This window comes from Gymnodraco acuticeps, unplaced genomic scaffold (assembly GCF_902827175.1).
Source record: "Gymnodraco acuticeps unplaced genomic scaffold, fGymAcu1.1, whole genome shotgun sequence".
Lineage (NCBI taxonomy): Eukaryota > Metazoa > Chordata > Actinopteri > Perciformes > Bathydraconidae > Gymnodraco > Gymnodraco acuticeps.
Genome location: NW_022990082.1, coordinates 1,868,995 through 1,889,536, shown reverse-complemented (window position 1 = coordinate 1,889,536; position 20,542 = coordinate 1,868,995). Strand labels below are relative to the sequence as shown.

The 20,542-nt window shown below is 42.2% G+C and overlaps 1 protein-coding gene across 1 annotated transcript in view; it reads right to left on the bottom strand.

Moving 5' to 3' along the window:
* The window catches only part of ncanb (neurocan b), a gene marked incomplete at its 3' end in the record, with an annotated part of 124,565 nt that overhangs the window by 13,970 nt on the left and 90,053 nt on the right, over positions 1–20,542 (bottom strand). The window contains exon 10 of the mRNA XM_034216250.1: positions 14,549–14,665. Within this exon, the coding sequence (XP_034072141.1) occupies positions 14,549–14,665 (117 nt within the window). The remainder of the gene's footprint in view (positions 1–14,548; positions 14,666–20,542) is intronic.

The window sequence follows — 20,542 nt, the reverse complement described above, 5'->3', positions numbered from 1 at the left end:
ACATTTGGTCATTTACGTTTCTGAAAGAGGCTTTCAAATAAATGGGATGTTTATTTGAGGGCTGATTCACTTGATGAAACCTTTGATTGTTATACGTAATTATTAGACAATAATAGCCTTTGTAGACCTACATAACAACTTCAAGTTCTGATATAATTATGTTAATTTCTTATTAAGTGAGTGAGTCAGATAAAAGTCAAACTCAAATTGAGTGTTATAATTGAATATTTATGGATAGATCTGCTAAATAAGATTATTGTAACTGCTGCTAATTCATATTATACATGTTTCGACCCTTTTCGTTGCAAGCTCTGCACTGTAGCTGCTCGAGTTAATCTAAGCTAACCTTACATTCTCAGTGCATTTAAGCATCGTTTAAATCTATGTTTGCTAGCGAGCATTTTTCTTCTTCAGTGTCAAATGCAAATGGTTGTTGGCACGTTATCACAAATCAACTGTTGATGTGTGGAATGGGGTGAACACAACAGCAAGATGTGATTTGTGTTTGATAGCATGCAGAAAAAAAAACATGGACACTTATACAATAAAATACTGGTAGTGCTAGCAGTGGTCCACAACTCCACAGGATGCCTCTAAAGGGGACCATTAGAGCTAGAAAATGTGTGTGCATTGTTTGCATGTGTTTTTATGCCACTCATGTGAATGTAGCATTATGTGATCCAGATTCATACCAGATGATATTTGTCCCAGTGTGCAGGTGTTAGTGTGTCTGTATGTTGTGGTTTGTTGTGTGAGTGTTTCGAGAACACTGATAAGGCCCCCATGTGTAAAACCCTGTTCCCTCTCTTCATGGGAAATCAATTTGATCTGCTTCTCTACGTGGCCAGCCTTTTATATGCTTCACTTGTCACCCGGTGTATACCAGTCATTGCCTCAATCCATCCAGCACGATACACACACACAGAAACACACACACACGGGCTGAGCTAAACCAAACACATATCAGACACACACATGCATATTCATTAACTGCAGCCGATACTTCAGCTGAAGACGCAATTACAAAGAAGAGAAGTAAAGATGAAGCAACTCAAGGTGGCAGGTGTGTGAATGTGTGTGTGTATGGGAGATTGGGAAAACAAAGATGAAACATGTGTGTTAGAGAGAGAGAGAGAAGATGAGAGAGAGCGAGAGTGAGGACTTTGAGGCAGAGAGAGAAGAAGAGGAGAGAGATGAAGAGAGAAAAACAGAGAGAATTTAGAGAAGAGTAGAGAAGAGAGACGACTTGCGAGAGACTGAGAAAGATGCGAGAAGAGAGAGAGAGAGAGAGAGGGAAGAGCGAGAGGTGAGTCCTGGCCAGCAGCTCATTAATCTGCAGGTGGTGTTTATACCAAAAGATTACTGCATGTAGCACACACAGTGCATTTTCATTCAAACTCCGCGGCAGTATGTCCTTTGCTTCTCATTGTCCGGAGGATTTTGGAGAGGAAGGACTCGGAGTAACCACGTTGATTAAGTACGGGGAAATGGTACAGTCCACCCATTTCTTTATTAAAGTGTTGTATAGAGTATAACTACACACTAGTACACAGCCTGCAGGTACTGGGGTTGCATCATGTGTTAGCTGAATGTTGAATCTTTGTGTTGTGTCTAAATGTGTTATTTTCCTATGACTCCATTGTCTATGTTGACCAGTTTTGACTATGTGGTTGTGTCTATGTTTCACAGTTTGAGTTAGATTCAGTTATCCTGTATTGGCAGCATTGCAGTAATGCTGGTGGTATCTTCTGTGGTGGGGGAGGGCACAGCCAATCATAATGTTGATTGAGGAATACGATGGCGTTGATGAATTAATGAGGCATGTGAATACGGGCTGAGCCAGCCAATCATCGCCCTTTCAGAGCTCCTCAGCTGCCGACAAACTGCTAGTCATCAATCTCACCAAAAACACATACTCCGCCTCAAAGCAGACCTCTTGCATGGGTTAACACAGTCACTGCGCTATGTTGTTATATAAATCATGTAGTTCTAATTGTTTAGAAAACCAGAATATTACACAACAAGTTACACTTAACTAAATATAAAATCTGCAATGTGGTGTTTCTACAAATCTGTGTTTGCATTGCTTAAACAAATGAGATAAACCTTTGTTAATTGGGGCATATTTTGCACCATAGAGCTTTGTTGTTTTTGTTATTGACAGAATTGTGTGACTAACAGAAAGAAAGTAAATAAGCACATTTTGGGAAAATAACTAAGTGTATCTACATAACAAACATCTCATGTTTCTACATTCTACGTTTTTAATTGGAATGAGCTGCTGCAGCTGCACATTTAAATTACTAGCAAAACAAAGTTTACACTTAAGAGCCTGTGACACGAGTTTCCCCCATCATCCAAACCCATCAATTTGAGTAAATATTGTCCCCTTGAAAACCGTTACTGAACTGATTTTGGATATTTGTACTTTGATAACCATTAATCTGCCCTTCAATGTTGACCATTTCCTGGATTTTCTCGGGGATTCTTCAAGTCCCGCCAAATGACGTGTGACGTCATTGCGGGCACAGCGCTCCAGCTGCACCGTTCAGGATCCCAGCATCTGCATGTAAATGCACGATGGTGCACACAGCAGCAAGCTCAGACAGCTCAGACGGTTTCATTTTGAACGTGTCTGAGAGCTCATATGAGGCTGAAGGATCGGTTTATGTTGTATCTGTTAGAAGTTTAGGAATTAGGTGCGTCAATATGGGCGATCATACGGTCATGTAGCCAGTGGTGGAATGGGACTAAAAATCATCCCGGGACTCTCGACCGGCCCACTTCGGTACCGCTAGTAAATTGTCAACGGGGGGAGTGGGGGATGTCAGGGGCGGCGGGTGCTGTAGATAGTAAATGTAAATATGTAAATATTTGTGTCACTGCATCCTGGGTAAAATACAAATATAATGCAATGTCTGTGTCTTTGACATTAGCGCTGCCAGCCACCTGTGCCCTGTACTACGAAGCCAGTTCAACAGACCCTGGATATGTTTGAGTAACAAACAAACTAACAACAACAAACTAACAAACGAGATCTCGCTAAGCGGTCCTACGACGCTGGTTATCAACTCGGTAAATCAAGCCAGGGTTTCTCTCACCAGCTGAGAGCGCGTTCACGTCTAAGACACGAGTGGATCTGACTTTAATTACATTTGTCTCGAGTGTTTCGTCAACATAATGTGTTGCTAAAAATAATACTTCTGCATACAGTATGTGACACTGTAAGTGTTGCACGGCCAGACACGGCAGATAAGGAAATATATGATATATTATGATATTATATGATCGATGATCTGATTGATGATGTAATATGAATGATAAGTGCGACACGTCGGCGTCTTCTCTGCATAGGCCTACGGCAGTTTAAACTGTATTTCCTTTATCCTGTAATATGACTTGAGAGATTTAAACTCCGCACACTGAGTTGATCTCTTTTCTATAGACGCCGGAGGCGTAAAAAAAGTTATTTAGCCTTCCCAAACCTGAGCCTCACGCGCCGCCTATGGGCGATGTGCTAGTGATTTATCCGACCGGCCCACTTCGGTAGCGGCCCATCGGGATTCGTCCCAATGGCCAGTCCGCGACTGCACCCAGCCCACGTAAACTGTCAACGGGGGGAGCCTCGCTGCGGGGAAACGGTGGACCTGGTGTCCCGATCGGAGTGGGAATAATAATAATAATAATCCGTGCATTTTATCCATTAATTTCCCCAACATTGTGGTGAAAAAAACACACGTTTCATCCATGTTGGTGTACAACTACAAAAAGCATCGGTTTGTTTTCTCATCAGGAAATGCAGACCGGCACAAACAAACGATTTTTAATCATCATTCTCAGGATCATTTAATGTATCATATGTTCGCCGAATTGACACGAAAGCACTAATAAATGTAGTTTCATCCACTTGAGTTTACAACTACAAAAATAATCGATTTGTTTTTATATCACATCCTACGGGAGGAAATGCAGTAGCTCTCACTACCGATTTTTAATCCTAATGTAATCATCATCTTCACCACGATCATTTATGTTTATGTTCGCCGAATTGACATGAAAGCACTGACAAATATGAATATACTGTAGTCAACTTCATTAAAACGTTATTAACGTGCCTAAACTCAGTAATTCACCATTTCTACGCATGACAACACACTTTGTCCGTGTTTGGCTCTCTCGCTGCACAGTGAAGCGTTCCCGCATTGACGTCACTTCCGGCTTCCCCCCAAAACTTCAAAATGAGTCGAAGGAATTTCCCGCGATGTTCGAAATTATTGATATTTAACGGAACGGTATCGCTTTTTCTTTTTTAAACTGACGGTTCGAGATTACTAGTAGCCCAATATTTCATTGCACAAACAGTTGTTGGGATGCTGTCACAGGCTCTTTAAGTTAAATATATTCAAGATTATGAGGAGAAGTATTTTTTCACTACAAAACAAGAATGTTTATATTGTCACAAAACCTCTGGGTCCCAGGAGGTTTATTGCAGAGAAAAGGGAACAGATTATTTGCCAACATATACCATAATTGCTATTTCCTGTATTTACCCCCACCATCTTTGTAGAGTATGTGCTGTTGTACCATATGTGAGCAGGTCTTCATTACATTATTCATCATTCTAAAGCTGCATTCTTTCACCTTGTGTCTAGCATTGAATCTCATATTGCAGGAAAATTAAAAGCCAAGAAAGGGCAGTAAAAACTCTAGACTGTATTGACGTAAGCACTTGAACTTGGAGGACTGGGAGCCCAAACACATAAATCCATTCCATCATTAATGAAGGACTGAATGTGATGTCCTGTGTGGTGCAGCAAGGCAGCACTGGCCCTTTCCATCCGTCTTTCTCCACATATCCTTGCAACTCACTGCAAATCTAATCATCTGCAATCTTTTGTACAACTTGTTTGGCTATAAGTCTGTTTATTTTACATAAATATGTCTAGCTCTCAGCATTTTCTCTTGCTGCCTAAAACTACATGATTTTGGAGGACAAATGTTCGAAAAGCCTGTCTCTACAACAAAGCACCATTATCCTCATCCATAATCTTGTCCTTCTCATTCTATCCCCTTGACCTCATCTCTCCGATCTGTGGACACACTAGTGAGGTGGGTTAGGGGCCAATGATATTAATAGCCGCAACCTCATGAATCTTTCAAGCTCAATCATGTGAGCTGATGTGAGGAGTGGGTCCCAGAGGATGAATTAGTTAATACAGAAGCCCAGCAGGAGCTTTTCTCTTGGCCTCTTCAAACATGAGTAATGCATTCAATCTTCATATGTTCTCAGGTAGATATTGGTTTATATAAGACTGGCCCAGACAGGTGTGTGTGGGAGGCTGGATCTGTGTGAGAGGAAGAGTCAACACAAAAAAAAGACGTTAAAGGAGAATATTTTTCATGCACACCCTTGTGAGCCTATTTGCAATTCGAGTATGCAGGTGAGTGAGCGTGTGAGCTTGAAAAGTTTCATTTTATGCATGAGTACAGAGGCATTTCTGTATGAATAATTATATTGGCCTTTGACAGGAAAATACAGAGCAAGAGAGAGATACAGAGGGAAGGAGGGAGCCATGGAGAGAAAGTGAGCGAGAGAGGTTAGGGGTTGTGGGTGAGAGAGGAAGTGTGGCAGGAAATTAAATGTGTTATTTAGGAGAAATGCTGGGGGGCTACAGGCTTGTTTTCACCCCAATATCTGCACTGCGGAGCAATTTCAATGCAGTGCTGTGCTGTAGGTCTTACCAAACAGGGTGAGGAGGGGGGGAGAGAGAAGGCAGGGAGATGGACTGAACATGAAAGGAGAATAAAAAAATGATTGAAGTGAGACAAAGAAAATGATAGAGAAAGGAAGACGTGGTCAGAGAAATAAATGCATACATTTTCCTATAAAAATGTACCGCACGAGGAAGGAGAGAGGTGAGAAGTGGGAGAGAGAACTCAGATCTTATCACATGATTAGAAATGAGGCCAGAGAGAGGGGAGGTGCAAAATAATAATATAAAAAAGGCATCAGGTTGGTCCGTGTCGAGCAGAAAATAAACTTGAGGACATGTCTGTGTGCTCAGATAGGAGATGTTTGCTATTCAATTTATTTGGCTGAAATTGACCTGGGAGTTATTCGAACCACCTGTGAATCTGCCTGAATGTAGTTTGTTACGTTCTGATAGGACAGTGAAGGTGTCTCTGCCTTTTTCAGATGTGTTGTGTTGTGCCCATCTGCTCTCGAAGAGTTGTTTAAAAAAATGTATGAGTGAGAGAACGACATGGAAAAAGAAATGGCAGCTCAGGTAGTTTTATGTCCTTTAACTCAAGATGATAAAGACGTAGAAAATGGAGGAGGATCCACACAGGTCCCCGAGGAAGATAGATGGAGAGGACGAGGGACATGCGGTTGAAAGACAGGATGAGAGTGCGATAAAAGTAATTTCCTCCTGTGAAGAGGAGCACTTACCACCTTGACCTCACTACGTATTCTGCATTTCTAATACAAAAACACGTGTCTACCAGCTATTTGTTTGGAATCTGTTGCGGATTGCCAAAAATAAAATAATGCTTCTTGTTGGTTGGTCCAGATGCATTTGAATGTCTCACAGAAAGTGATTTATCTGCCTGCCTGCTCGCTCCCTCTCTGCTGAATGGTTGTTCTGAAGAACAATCAGCAGTCCAACAGAAATGATTTCCCTAACTCGTGCTCTGGTATGAATCACGGAGATTTGATGACCCGTCTTCAGCGATAGACTGCGACAGGTTAATGTATTTCCTCCACAACAAACTGCATTTGAACTAAACAAAAATAGCTGCTGCTGTCAACAAGAATGACATTTGATTTTTAAAGATCCACAAAAGAAAACAAGGCCGACAGAATTTAAACATGGCAGCTAATTTTTAATTCTGCTGCAGGCGAAAACCCAGAACCGAGAACAGAGGGCATGTCAGGCAGGATGTTGTGCTCTGGCTTCCTGTAACATTTACAATTGATTCTAAGGTTTTCCTTCTTCTATACAAAGGCCTTAATCTTTGGGACTAAGCTCTATTGCTAACTCCTTTGTTTTCACTGTTTTGCCTTCAAGAACATTGCGATCATCTGCTTTGGGTTTTTTTCAGCAACAGCCGAGCAAAAATCGGAGAAGCAGCCTTTGTCAATAACATCCAAAAACTATAGAGCACAACACTCTACCTATAGATATCAGAAAAACCAGCTTCCTAAATATTTAAAGAGAAATTGAACTCTATTGACTTCGCTATTCAACTAGCTGAGGCTTTTTATTTTTGCACTTTGCTTAGCACTAAAGCACTGCTGCAATTATCTTCGTTATTTATTATTAATTGTTAAGTTATAATGTACCTGTTTTTATCATTACTATCATGATTTTCATACTGAGAATATTAATGTATTGTTACTTTCATTACCAAGTCATTTTCCCCTTAAATAAAGGGCATTATATCCCTCATTTTAAGTTCATTTGGTCTATTTTAAAGTAAAACAGTCAATTAAAGAATGTAGTGCATGTGTATTTCTCATTAGAGAGTCAGAGATAAATTATACAGTCTATAAAGTGCCTTTTTTATTATGTTTACATGCCATTTGTACTTGTATACTTATTTTGTAGAATACAACATCTGGTGGATTTGTTCAATGATGCATCACAGATAGTAAGTGACATGTTGACTGTGTTGCATACTGTAGCTTGACTGATCTTCAGTACACTTGAAGGCCCTGGACTCCCACATAGGAAGTACATGACGTAACCAAACTCTATGTCCTTGTTCAAATGATCACATTGTAAGTTATCCCATTATAATGAGAGAATACATACCCATACAAATATATATTCCCATAGCAACAGGACCGACTTTCGCTACAACAAGAATGATTAGAGACATTTAGATAGAAATATTTGGTTATTTTATCTCAACATAATGACTAGAAGATAACAACCCCCCCCAGAGGTATTTACATCTCTATTCTGGGCTATACTTTATTCTCTCATATCTGTGAACAAATGTTTATTTCAGCTTCTGGGAAAAGAGAATATAATTCATTATTGTATCTCAACACATGGCCATCAAACTGACAGGCTGTATAGTGCCTCATTAATCACACATCCTGCAGCACTATCTAGACTTTAACAAACAATTCTGCTGATTAATGATATATAAAAACCTAAAGCTGAGATTTCGATAAAAAGTGTTACATGGTATTGTCTATGTCTTAACTGACAGCCCTGAATCAATTTAGATCAGGTAAGGAATACAGATGAAGCAAAGGACTAATCTCCGAATCTAGAGGATCTGTGGAGCTAACACTGAAACGTCCACAGCTTTTCTCCCGCGCTCTCTCTCTCTCTCTCTCTCTTTCCCTCATAAATATTAACCAGAGAACTGCAGTGGAAACACAGGCCATCAATAATGCAGCTCCCTAAAACGCTTCTACCCAAATAATTGCAGCTACAAGCGAAGTCCTGGAGACAGCCTTTTAGGTGTGTTGCATCGGTAGTGCCACTGCCTCATTTCTTACTAAATAACAATTTTATGTGAAGAGCAGAACAGGAGATATTACTTTATTTGCGTCTCTATACAGTAGGCTATGACATGGCTGTGATGTATGAATCTACACTCGTTAGGCACCTAAGGAGAACAAATGTGACCTTGGGTCAACCATGAATAATGCAGGAGAAATAGAAGCTGTAGATGTACAAATAAACAAAAATAAATGAAGGCACAGTATCGCACAGCACTGTGTTAAGTTGGTTAAAATTCTGGTCAAGCATTTGCTGTAAAAAGCAATTAACCTTTTTGCCTATGGCCGTAGAAACATCAGATATGCAGCTGTTAGCAACATAATCAACATCAACACTTTAGTAACACTGGGAAAGGTAATTAAACACTCCTAGGAGAAAAAGAGCTGGAGGACAGAGACGTAAGCACAGAAGTATCCAATCCAATCCACTTTATTTATATAGCACAGTTTAAAAACAGAGGGTTTGCCAAAGTGCTTCACAATGAATATAACATTATAATAAAATATAATATTACACGAATAGATAAAAGCACACATAAGAAAAGATAAAAAAGCACACATAAGAATAAATACAAGGCACATAAAGGCTATGGACATACAGTAAAAGCATACAAATAGGTAAGACATAGCTCAGACTGACTGGTAAGCGAGGGAAAAGAGGTGGGTTTTTAGGCGGGGACTTAAAAACTTCAAGAGTGGGCGACAATTTAACCTGAGGGGGCAGGTCGTTCCAGAGCATGGGGGCTACCGATGAGAACGCTCGGTCTCCCCTGGTCTTTTGTTTTGTTTTTGGGACTACAAGCAGCAGCTGATCAGCCGACCTCAAAGCCCTTGAGGGGGTGTACACCTGTAAGAGGTCGGAGATGTACTCTGGGGCCAGCCCATTAAGAGATTTAAAAACAAACAATAAAATCTTAAAATGGACTCTAAAATGGACAGGAAGCCAGTGGAGCGAAGCCAGAACTGGTGTGATGTGGTCAAACTTGCGGGTTCCTGTAAGCAGCCGCGCCGCAGCGTTTTGTACAAGCTGCAGGCGGGCCAGCAAAATCTTATTTAGGCCGGCATAAAGTGCATTACAATAATCTAAACGAGTTGAAACAAAGGCATGAATTACACGCTCAAAGTTTAAAAAGGATAAAACCGGTTTAATTTTGGACAGGAGCCTCAAGTGATCAAAACTGGATTTAACCACAGAGTTTATTTGTTTATCTAATTTAAAAGCTGTCGATTTTGACACCCAGATTTGTGACCATGGGTTTTGCAAACTGTTGCAGGGAACCCAGGTCAATGGAAGGGACATCACCATTTGGTCCAAACACAATTACCTCCGTTTTGCTCTCATTTATATTTAAAAAGTTTAGCGCCATCCAGGCCTTTATGTCATTAAGACAGTCAACCAGGGGCATCAGAGAGCTAGTGTTTTTTCTTAGGGGTAGATATAATTGGGAGTCGTCCGCATAAAGGTGGTAGGAGACGCCATATTTTCTAAAAATCAGTCCAAGGGGGAGAAGGTATAAGGAAAATAAAATAGGCCCCAAAATAGAACCTTGGGGAACTCCACAGGATAAGGGGGCAGAAGAGGATGTAAAGTCACCAAGCGTAACAGAGAAAGATCTCTTGGACAGATAGGACCTTAACCACTCTAAGGCAGTGCCCCTGATACCCACACTGTGCTCTAGACGAGAGATAAGGATGGAGTGGTCAATCATATCAAAGGCAGCTGTGAGGTCTAAGAGCATAAGGATGGCAGAGTCACCAGGGTCTGTAGTGACCAGGAGGTCATTGAATACTCTTAGAAGGGCAGACTCAGTACTGTGAAGCGCTTTAAAACCGGATTGAAAAATATCGAAAATATTGTGTGCATGTATAAAAGACTGCAGCTGTAAGAGTACGGTTTTCTCCAATATCTTTGAAATAAAAGGAAGCTTCGAGATGGGGTCTGTAATTTGAGAAGACAGAAGTGTCCAGATTAGTTTTCTTTATCAGGGGTATTTCAAACAGCTTGTTTGAAATAAACTGGCACAGAACCGGACTCTAGGCTGCTATTTATAATGTTATGGACATTAGGTCCAATAGTGTCCCATACCTCTTTAAAAAGTCGAGGAGGGACTGGGTCTGTGGGACAAGATGAGGGTTTTAATTTAGCAACAATGTCACTGAGAGATGACAACGACACAGGTCCAAACTGCTGGAAGACAGCAGTGCATGTGAAGTCAATGGAGGGGTCAAAAGAGGGTGGTGAGATACTGGCTCTAATAGTGGAGATCTTGTCTATAAAATAGCAGAGGAATTTTTCACACATCTCAGTTGAAGCATCAATACAAGTGGATAAAGGAGAGTTTAACATAGCATCGATTATTTTAAAGAGAACACGAGGTTTGTTTAAATTACTAGAAATAATATCAGAAAAGTAACTAATCTTTTCAGCTTTTACAGTGCTCTGATACTTTCTCCAACTCTCTTTCAAAATGTCACGAGTTACATGAAGCTTGTCCTTCTTCCACCTGCGTTCAGCCTGCCGGCACTCACGCCTGGCAGCACGAGTGACGTCATTGAGCCAGGGTTCAGATTTAACTTTGGGGCGCATGAGTTTCAGGGGAGCAACAATGTCAAGAGCTCCAGTGCAGGAAGAGAGAAAGGCTGAGGTTAATAGCTCAGTGTCCATGGAGTCAGCGGACATATTATCAGACTGTGTTAATTTAACAAAGGCAGGAGAGAAAACTAGCAGCAGTGGAAGGTTTCATCATACGACCGTGACGGACAGGAGCGCATGATTTAAGACTATGACAGGGCAGAATAAAATCAAATAGCACAGGCAGGTGATCCGATAAAGCTGCCTCACACACATTGACATTTGAAATGGGCAGACCATGGGATAAGACAAGGTCTAATGTGTGCCCATGCTCTTGCGTGGGGCCAGAGATATGTTGTATGAAGTCAAAAGCATATAAAACATCAAGAAAGTCTTTAGCTAGTGGTTTCGAGATACAACAGACATGCACATTAAAATCCCCGACAATTAAAACGCTGTCATAGTTTGTCACGATACCGGCCAATAGTTCAGAGAACTCCTTTATAAAGTATTTGTTGTACTTGGGCGGTCGGTAGACCACCGCACACAGTACAGGATTAATCCGTCCCAGCTCAAACAGGCTCAGTTCAAAGGAGGAGAATGAGATAGACGGCGTGGGTTTGCAGTATAAACTGCTCCTAAAGACAGTCGCTATACCTCCTCCACGACCCGTGGAGAATTAATGAAACTGCACTCCGGAGGCAATAGCTCTGTAAAAGCAGCAGACTCACCCGCAGATATCCAGGTTTCCATTATAAAAAGCACATCCACAGCATGTGACGTGAAGAAGTCCTGGATGATGAAGTTTTGTTTGCGATCGATCTCGCGTTTATCAGCGAGCCTTTAGTTGGAACCGGGGCAACAGTCGCGTGAGTTTCACGACCCAGCGACCGAAGGTTGCGGCGGTTCACTACAGCGGGGGGGAGAGGCGAGACCACTGGGGGCGCAGGATATGCAGATCTTGAGTCGGGTCAGCGACAGGTACCAGCCAGGTGCCGACCATGGCAAGGGGGCGTCGGGGAGGCCAGGCGGCGAAAACAAGGTCCATATTCCGGGGGAAAAGGGTGCTGAGCCAGCTCAGGAGACCACGCTAGCCACTCTTTCACCCTAACCAGCCGGCCACTGCGTGTGCCTCGGCGTCTGCGTCTTCGGGGTAACGAGGGCCCGGCCCGCAGTAGGTGTGCAGGTACATCCGATAGAAGGGGGGGAGGGGGGAGGGGGGGTGTGTCCACCCTGGCCAAACTTCGCAAAAAAGCCCACATTTTCATCGATCTTAAGCAGCTCGTGTCGGTTGTATACTAACAGAGAGTCTATGGTCCTTGTCACTGAGCAAACAGACACAGAACAAACACTAGTACTAAAACAGAGATGCTTGGACGGCCTGCCAGACAACCCGGCGCCATCTTGGAAATCAGTAGGCTATATGATCAAGCTACGATCAAGTAATGAGTAAATAACAAATATTTTATGAATGTGCTTTCCTCCCGACATAACGGTACGTCCACACGGTTCGTAAGCTTGCCGGTGGGCGTGTCTGGCGCACGACTAACAACCAATCACATTCATCTCCCGCCCCGGACACACAAGCACGCGGTTTGATTGGCTAGAGCTTGTACTGGCATATGATTTGATTGGCTGGCGCTTCCGTCGCCGCTTGAAAAGTTGAACTTTTCTCAACTTTCGAAGCGAGCAACGGAGGCAAAGCGACGCGACGGGAACCACAATGCAGTTCGACAAAGCTTGACGTCACCCCATTCAAAGTAAATGGGAAGGGTCTCAGTTGAAGCACGCAACGGAACCTTGTGGACGTTATGTAAGGCTTAAATGTCCTAATTTATTCTCATCGCATTAGGTCTCAATAACAAACCTAAACCACATTGACTGCAGTGATTCATTAGAAACTACATGTGTGTGTAATTGATGCAGTTTACATACATTTGTCACAAGTTATTGATCCACTGGCAGATTGTTGATTGATCTCCAATGGTTTAAATGCACAGGCACACCTTAATGCTGCATAATATGTACTATTTGCTAAAAATAATTGAAGGTTATTGATAATCAGACCCAGGACAAAATGTCCCATATGACCCCTGATCTATGACCTTTCTCCAAAAGCATTGACCCTTAAAACCTCAGCTTGGCCTTTGTTCTGCCTACACATGAATATGGATCTCTCAGAGTTCGAGAAGTCAGGACTAGCAAAAGGTATAACATTTATTCTGGTCATTTTTATTTCAGGACATCCAGGATATGGAATGCTGATGGTGCATCTGTATAATAACAGTTCACATTTAAAACAGGAATGGCCTTTGATTTTCTGCAAGGCCTTAGATAGAGCAGATTGAGCTCAGTGCTCAAAACAAGCTTTGGAAAAAAGACAACTGCCGAAGAGAAGCTTTGAAAGACAAAAATGTGAGACTACAGTTCCAATGGTTCCAAATTACACCACAAAAGAGGGTCACTTGAGCACGTCATCTAATATTTACTTCAATTCAACCCATGGTTCTTTGGCCTGGACAACGAATCAATGTTCCAGACTGAACGCCGTCAACAACAACAACAACTTTGAACCAACTGCGATGTGTTACAGCTCAATGACAACCTACTCCTAGGGTTTATGTCTCGTAACTAAGAAAGTCACTTTGATATGTTCTGTAAATGCCACACCTACTTTATTTTACAGTTTTTCTTCAGCACTTTAATCAGCGGCTACATCCTTCACTGATCCTGATCATGGCTCCTTTGTGGCCAATGTGTCCTTGCGTCTCTTTGCCACATACACACGCAACAAAAACAGTGCACAGCCATTTTCTGACAGCCGCAATCTCCCTTCACACAGCTGAGAGGAAAGATGAGCTGCCAACTACTCCTGGGGCAGAAGGGGAAAACACACACACACACACACACACACACACACACACACACACACACACACACACACACACACACACACACACACACACACACACACACACACACACACACACACACACACACACACACACACACACACACACACACACACACACACACACACACACACACACACACACACACACACACACACACACACACACACAGCTGAGCACATATAACAAGGATTCAGTAACCTCTGTCACAACTGGCTGACTTGACGCTTACGGATATTCCCAGTTCACTTTCAGTCGGGGAGCTTCAACCAAAACTACTGGGCCTGACAGGAAAACTCATCTTGGCTTTGAGAGCATTGAATACAGAGTCCTACCAGCACAAACAAGGAAAGAAAACCCACAAAGGGAACTAGTTGTTGCTTTCTCTAGAATTCACTGCACAGTCGAGTACATCTGGTAAATGTTATGCCAACATACAGTATGCATGTCTCGCTTACCCTTATTCCACAGCGACACAGCATCTGTGTTCAGCTGCTGACCTCTGACCTCTCCCCGCTCAGCCCCGACCCCGCAGTGACTCACCAATCTCGCAGCTCTCTCCAGAGAAGCCCTGAGGACAGTAGCAGCTATAGCCATCCCCCTCCTGCAGGCAGCTCCCTCCATGGAGGCACGGGTTGGTCTGGCATGGGTTATTCTCCACTGTAAAGACAGACAGAGTGGGACAAATGTGAATTTATAATTGATTTCGTACAGGGAAAGAGCATTACCAAAGTGCCTCAAATGTTGACAAACTATGACAGGCAGTGAGCCAGCATTATGCTCTTCAATATCCTGACTGAGCTCATCCTCGAACAGAAAAAGAGTAGAGTGGGCAGACATTACGTAGAGACACGTCCGGAACTCCATGACTTTCTAAAAGGTGACATATTGGATGTTTTTACGTATGTTGTGCCAGTTTATCATGACGGATGCTCGCCAGGTGAAGGACAGGGTGCTGACTCGACAACCTCCAGCCTCTCATCCCAGGTCCCCCGATGAGCCAAGACCCTCATAAACTAGCTAGTCATCACCCAGCCGTGCATACTGGCATAGGCATCTATTTTTATGGCACATAACAGCGTTGCAAAAGAGGTAATAAACAGATTTTATGTTGCTGGGCTATAACTCTATGTCTTGGTGGGAAACATTTTGCAGGATGAAGGTGGAGATTGAGGAGATTAAGTCGTAATTATTGCTCTTATATTTTAGGATGGGATGGAGGGAGGAAGAGAATTTGACAAGGACGGTTAGACCGCAGAGCGGACGTCAGGAATTTCTATTCTGTGAGCAAAAAGGACTGTAGGGAACTGGCTAGATTAAGTGTCCTTTTATTATCCATCCTGATAGGATTGCAGCCCCTGACACAATGTGCCAGGCCATCTAATACACTGCATCTTCTCCATAATAACACCCAGACTCACGTAATGATGTATGAGCAGAGGGATGCTTTGCAGAACACAGAGTGCAGTTCCCCTGAAAGTCTGGGAACATTTCTACTTGTACATTGTTTATGCATGTGTGTACATTTGCAATCATATGTGTGTACAATTGTGGATGTCTGTGTGACCCTGACTCATTGCAACGCTGGAGAGAAATACATTGACGTGGGTGTGTGCTCAATTTCCTGTGAAACGGAGTGATAGACTCCCACCGCTGCAGAGAGGCAGCTGGTGATATACAGGGCTGGGGAGATGGAAAGGCTGCCTTTGAAATGACATACTGTAAAAGGGATTCGCTGAATGAGAAAAGTCATTAGAGACAGGCTCTTTTCTAAAATCAACAGCAGAAAGGAGAAAGAAAAACACCCCGTGTGTGATTTGAGAACATCATAACTTAAAGGGTAATCATGGAGATGGTAAAAAAGTGCTGAGCAGTGAATGACACACAAGATATGTTCAATGTATCTGCCTGGTTGGGTTTCAAAATGGAAGGTAATGGAGGGGGGGAAATGGAGAAAATAGGTGAAGGAAAGAAGCTGCTTGAGTCATTATCCATCCATCCATCTATCAATCCGTCCATCCATCAAGAGAGTAATTTATCATTTCAATATCTAACATTTAAAAGTAGTTTGCCCAACACTGTAAACAACGATAAATCCAAATGTTAATCTGTTTCCAGCAGTGTAGAAAATATAAAAAAAAGACTAATATCGTTGCTTCAGATTGCTAGCTTTCATGCTTAAATGATTAGTTTGCTGTTGCTACATGTTAACAACCCAACAATGTGCCATATTCAGTCCATGCATCAAGCAGGCAGGATGAAAGCATGTCACCGACAGCTCCTTCGGTGTGTTTTCATGAGGGAAAATAGGGGAATGTGGGAGTTTATGAGCGTGAACCTGAATCTACTTTACTCTGCTGCTGACAACAGCAACTGTTCAGTTAAGTGATGTGATATGAAAACCTATTGTGAGTCAGAGTTGGCCTACGCTCACTCTCGATGACATATTTCAAAATGTCAAAATGCAACCATTTTGTAAAATAAGCTTTTCAAGGTGGCTTCACGTTTACACAGAAATGGCTCACAGTACCTTCAATTTCATGCGATCGCTTTCTCTAATCCACTGTGAAATGTAATGTCTTTGTGACACAAACTCGCAAAATTGCCATCATCAGGTGACATTTAATGGCATTTAAATAGTATATGATTGTGTTTGTGTGTGGCATTTAATACATTATAAGCCTAAAATACAGAATATCATTCTAGAAATTAGGCATGAGTATATTTAATGCAAGCAATGATGTAGGAAAAGGGGGAACTAGATAAAAGGTTTAACATTACTGCTGTTTCTAAACCAGAAATAGACTACATTTTGATTATTCATAATTAATTGTCTGAGTTTTAAGTATTTTCTTAAACAATAGATTTAAAACTATGACATATTTTACTCAAAAAAAGTGGCCCTGAAAGTAAAATAAGTCTGAAGTATTCATCCTCTGGGGATAGAACATGTTAGGGCCATCCATCAGGTGGACATTAATGTTGAGATAATATTCGCACACTAAGTCTGACATGTGGGTATCTCTGCTTGCAGTTTCGGTTTTACATTTCAGCTCTGTCACAGCACAGGTGGATATGTATCTGCTGCAGTGATGCACACAGTGTGACTGACAGCTGAGGGCGGGTCATCAAGTCGCCTTAGTGAGGGGGGCTTCAGCAGCGAAAAGGCCAAACTTCTTAAGACCACTGCGAGTCAGTCACACCACAGAGGGTAATACTGCAGCTAGGGCTTAATGCTTTATAGTTTGTCGACGTGAAAAATGAGAGTGACATATCTTAAAACATAATCAATAAGCTCCTTAGGATTTAAGTGGATGGCATCACCATCTGATAGGACCATTAGAGCATAGCTAGTGTGTGACAACTGTGTTTACTTGTGTGTGGGCATGCATGTGTTTAACGCCATCTAATCCTTTAGGTCTATTTCTATTGGTCCACTTCCTTAACAACATAAACAATTTATTTATATAAGTTAAACAGTTCCAGTAAATTGCCCTACTAAAGAGATGAAAAGGACTTTTCCTCCAGTAGAATTTGCTAGCGCTGATAAATTGTGGCTGTGCTGTCTGTGGTTATACAGACTGAGAGTGGCGCTGCAGCAGAATAGCACATTGATCCACTCTGCAGACAATTAGTTACGACTTATTACACACAAATGAGACTGTGTTTCTTCACCATCTGCCCACAAACATGAGCCTGCAATCTTAGTGGTGTCATCACATGTACAGTAGACAGAAACGTAATGCATGAATGGATCAACACACGCTCGAATCAGCCCTGAACATGCAGCGCTTTAGTGTTTAAATATTCCCGTCAGGGCATTAGATGACATTTTGCGTTTTCATAATTAGGAGGGTGCGTGTGTGTGCAAAGATGTGAAACAAAAAATGAATATGCAAGTGAAGAACAGATAAAAAATGCGACAGAGAGGAGGGAGGAAGAACAGAGAGACCCTGGTATTAGGCAGGGAGACACATTTAAAATGTAGTATAGAGTAGCACAAGTATAAGCGAGAGAAAAGGGAGGGACAGAAAGTCACAGAGGGGGCTATCATACATTTCCTCCTCTCTTAATGCATGCTGCTAGCTTATGATTAATTACACACTGGTCTTAAAATAGGTCTCCTCTTCTATGCAGACTGTGTATCTTTCTTTTTCTGCGAGAAAGACAGAAATGAAAAGAGAAAGAGACGAAGGAGGGAAGAACAGTCTCTGTAGCACTACAGTTTATTATAGACACAAAAGAGAGATATATTAGGTCTTACAATAGTTCAGCTGTCAGTTCCTTTGCAGGCATATCTATCAAATAGAATAGATCATATAAGGTATTTTCCCCTGACATTGAACAGATACCACAACGTCTCTTCAATCCTGTGCACAATTTCTTAAAATATGTTCCTACTAAGCGGGAGAAGGATGGATGGATGTTCCTACGTGTGACATTTCACTGCTCCATGGGATCATCTGAAGTTTTCCGAAGCCTCCTTCCTAAGAGATTATCTTAGCCTTTTGCCACATTTGGGAAGATACTCCCTGATGTCAACTCATACATGCACCCAGGATTTAGAACGGGCAATGAAAGAGGATTGGGGATAAGGAAAATGTTACGAATCCCATGAAGTACCAAGCTGAGTGGTTAGCAAATTCAACATAATGGAAGCTTGCAGAAAAGGTTATGCTGACAGAAACACTGAACTCTGCACAGATAAACACACACACAATTGGAGCAAAACTGCACTCGCACACACTTGCATTTACTGTATATACACCGCCGTGATGCTGTGCTTGGACTCACTGAACCTTGTAATAGCTTTGCTGAGAAAGAGATCATGCAATGGCCTGTTTAAGTGTTCCCCTCCATGAGCGTGATAAGACTTCACCTGCGGCCAGAGCTGCCCCGCTAAAATGTTTCCCTCTAAGGTGCTGAGGCACACAGCACAGTTAGAGCCATGTGGATAGCTGTACTAAACTGCAAAGCATGGACTTAATACAGTCCCTGTCATCATTACTTTGACGTAGTGTGAAATATTCATATTGTCACTTGCATGATGACCGCAATGAACATGTGTTTTATGCGTTGAGCGTTACAGTGCCATACAAGGCATACATAATACATCAGTGTAAGTGGCTCTGTCAATGCTGAATGTCACCTATGCCTGGTCCAACTATGGAGGTAAGCCTAAATTAATAATTTTCTGCAGACAGTTCAAAATTATGCATACTCATTATTCATCGTTTTGATGGTGACTTGCAAAAGCACATACAGAACACAGCGACATTGCTACAGCAGGGTAGCAGATAGTATTCATGCAAACAGGAAATGATGGCGAGTGTACCAGAGATGTTACGGTAATGTGGGACTGGGTGATTAAAGAAATTATGATACAAGTACAACCAGTACCAATACCCATAAAGTGATACTGCAAAACAATAGGGTATTATTTTAGATTTGATATCTGTCATGTCACTACTATGCAATGAAGTCTTTACTTCCAACTCCATGCAATAGACAGCACTCAACTAAACCACACAACAGCCTGTATTGGTTATAGCTGCTGTGGTTGCGGGTCGATCATGTGACTCATTAAATAGAATAACACTTGAGGTGATGTTTCAGAATGTTTGACAACCCAAGATTTCCCGTTTAGCCCCTATCCTGACAATACAAAATGGCTAATGTTGGTGTTGAACATGTGGTCTTAAAGACAACTACGGTTCTATTAGTCCAAGAGGTTGCATAGTGTTTTGAAAGTAAAACCCTTTTTTCCGATCTGGGTACAAATCGGATCAAGTGCAGGTATCTTTTTACTGGAGTAGTTTTGATACTCCTTGGTTCTGGGTTATCTTTGGTGATGCTTGACTCATTACCTTAACTATCTGATAAGTGACAACCATTGCAACCTGACCTTGATGAGTATGTCTGTCTTCTTTGTCCCAAACGCAATGACTGTTACTGTTCACCGTATCATCTGCATGACCCGAGTGTCTCAAAGTTTCCATCCCTTCCCAGACAGGAAGGACTGAGGCAGACTCACAGGAAGGAATATAATCCATGTATCAACGTGTCCCCTGACAGACAAGTCTCTCACTGCAGATGAGCTACAATTACTGCCATGGCAAGTTGAATACACACCAGGGGAAAATGAAACCTATTTCTTCTGAAATAGAGATAACACCTCTCTCTTGCACTAAGACGCAAACTCCAATGTGGTCTCAGATTACTTCAAAGTGATTGATTTGCGGAGGTGAGCTGCATGAGGGTTGAAATGGAGGGTGAGGAGGTGGCGGAGGAGAGAATAAGAGATGGAGAGAGAGAGACACAGAGGTTAGGTTTTGTTGGTGGAGCTGCTCCGGTTGGTGCTGATGATGTCAGCGCCCCAGCAGTCAGTCTGCAGAGTCAGACAATCTAATGTGAGCAGAGCCTGAGCGTCTGCAGTGAGAGCATTACAACAAACTCAGTCCATGAGGTCGAAAACACATCGGGGAGGGTCAGCGTGCCTCGCCTCCCTGAATGTAGGCGTCCACCCCTCTCTTTAAC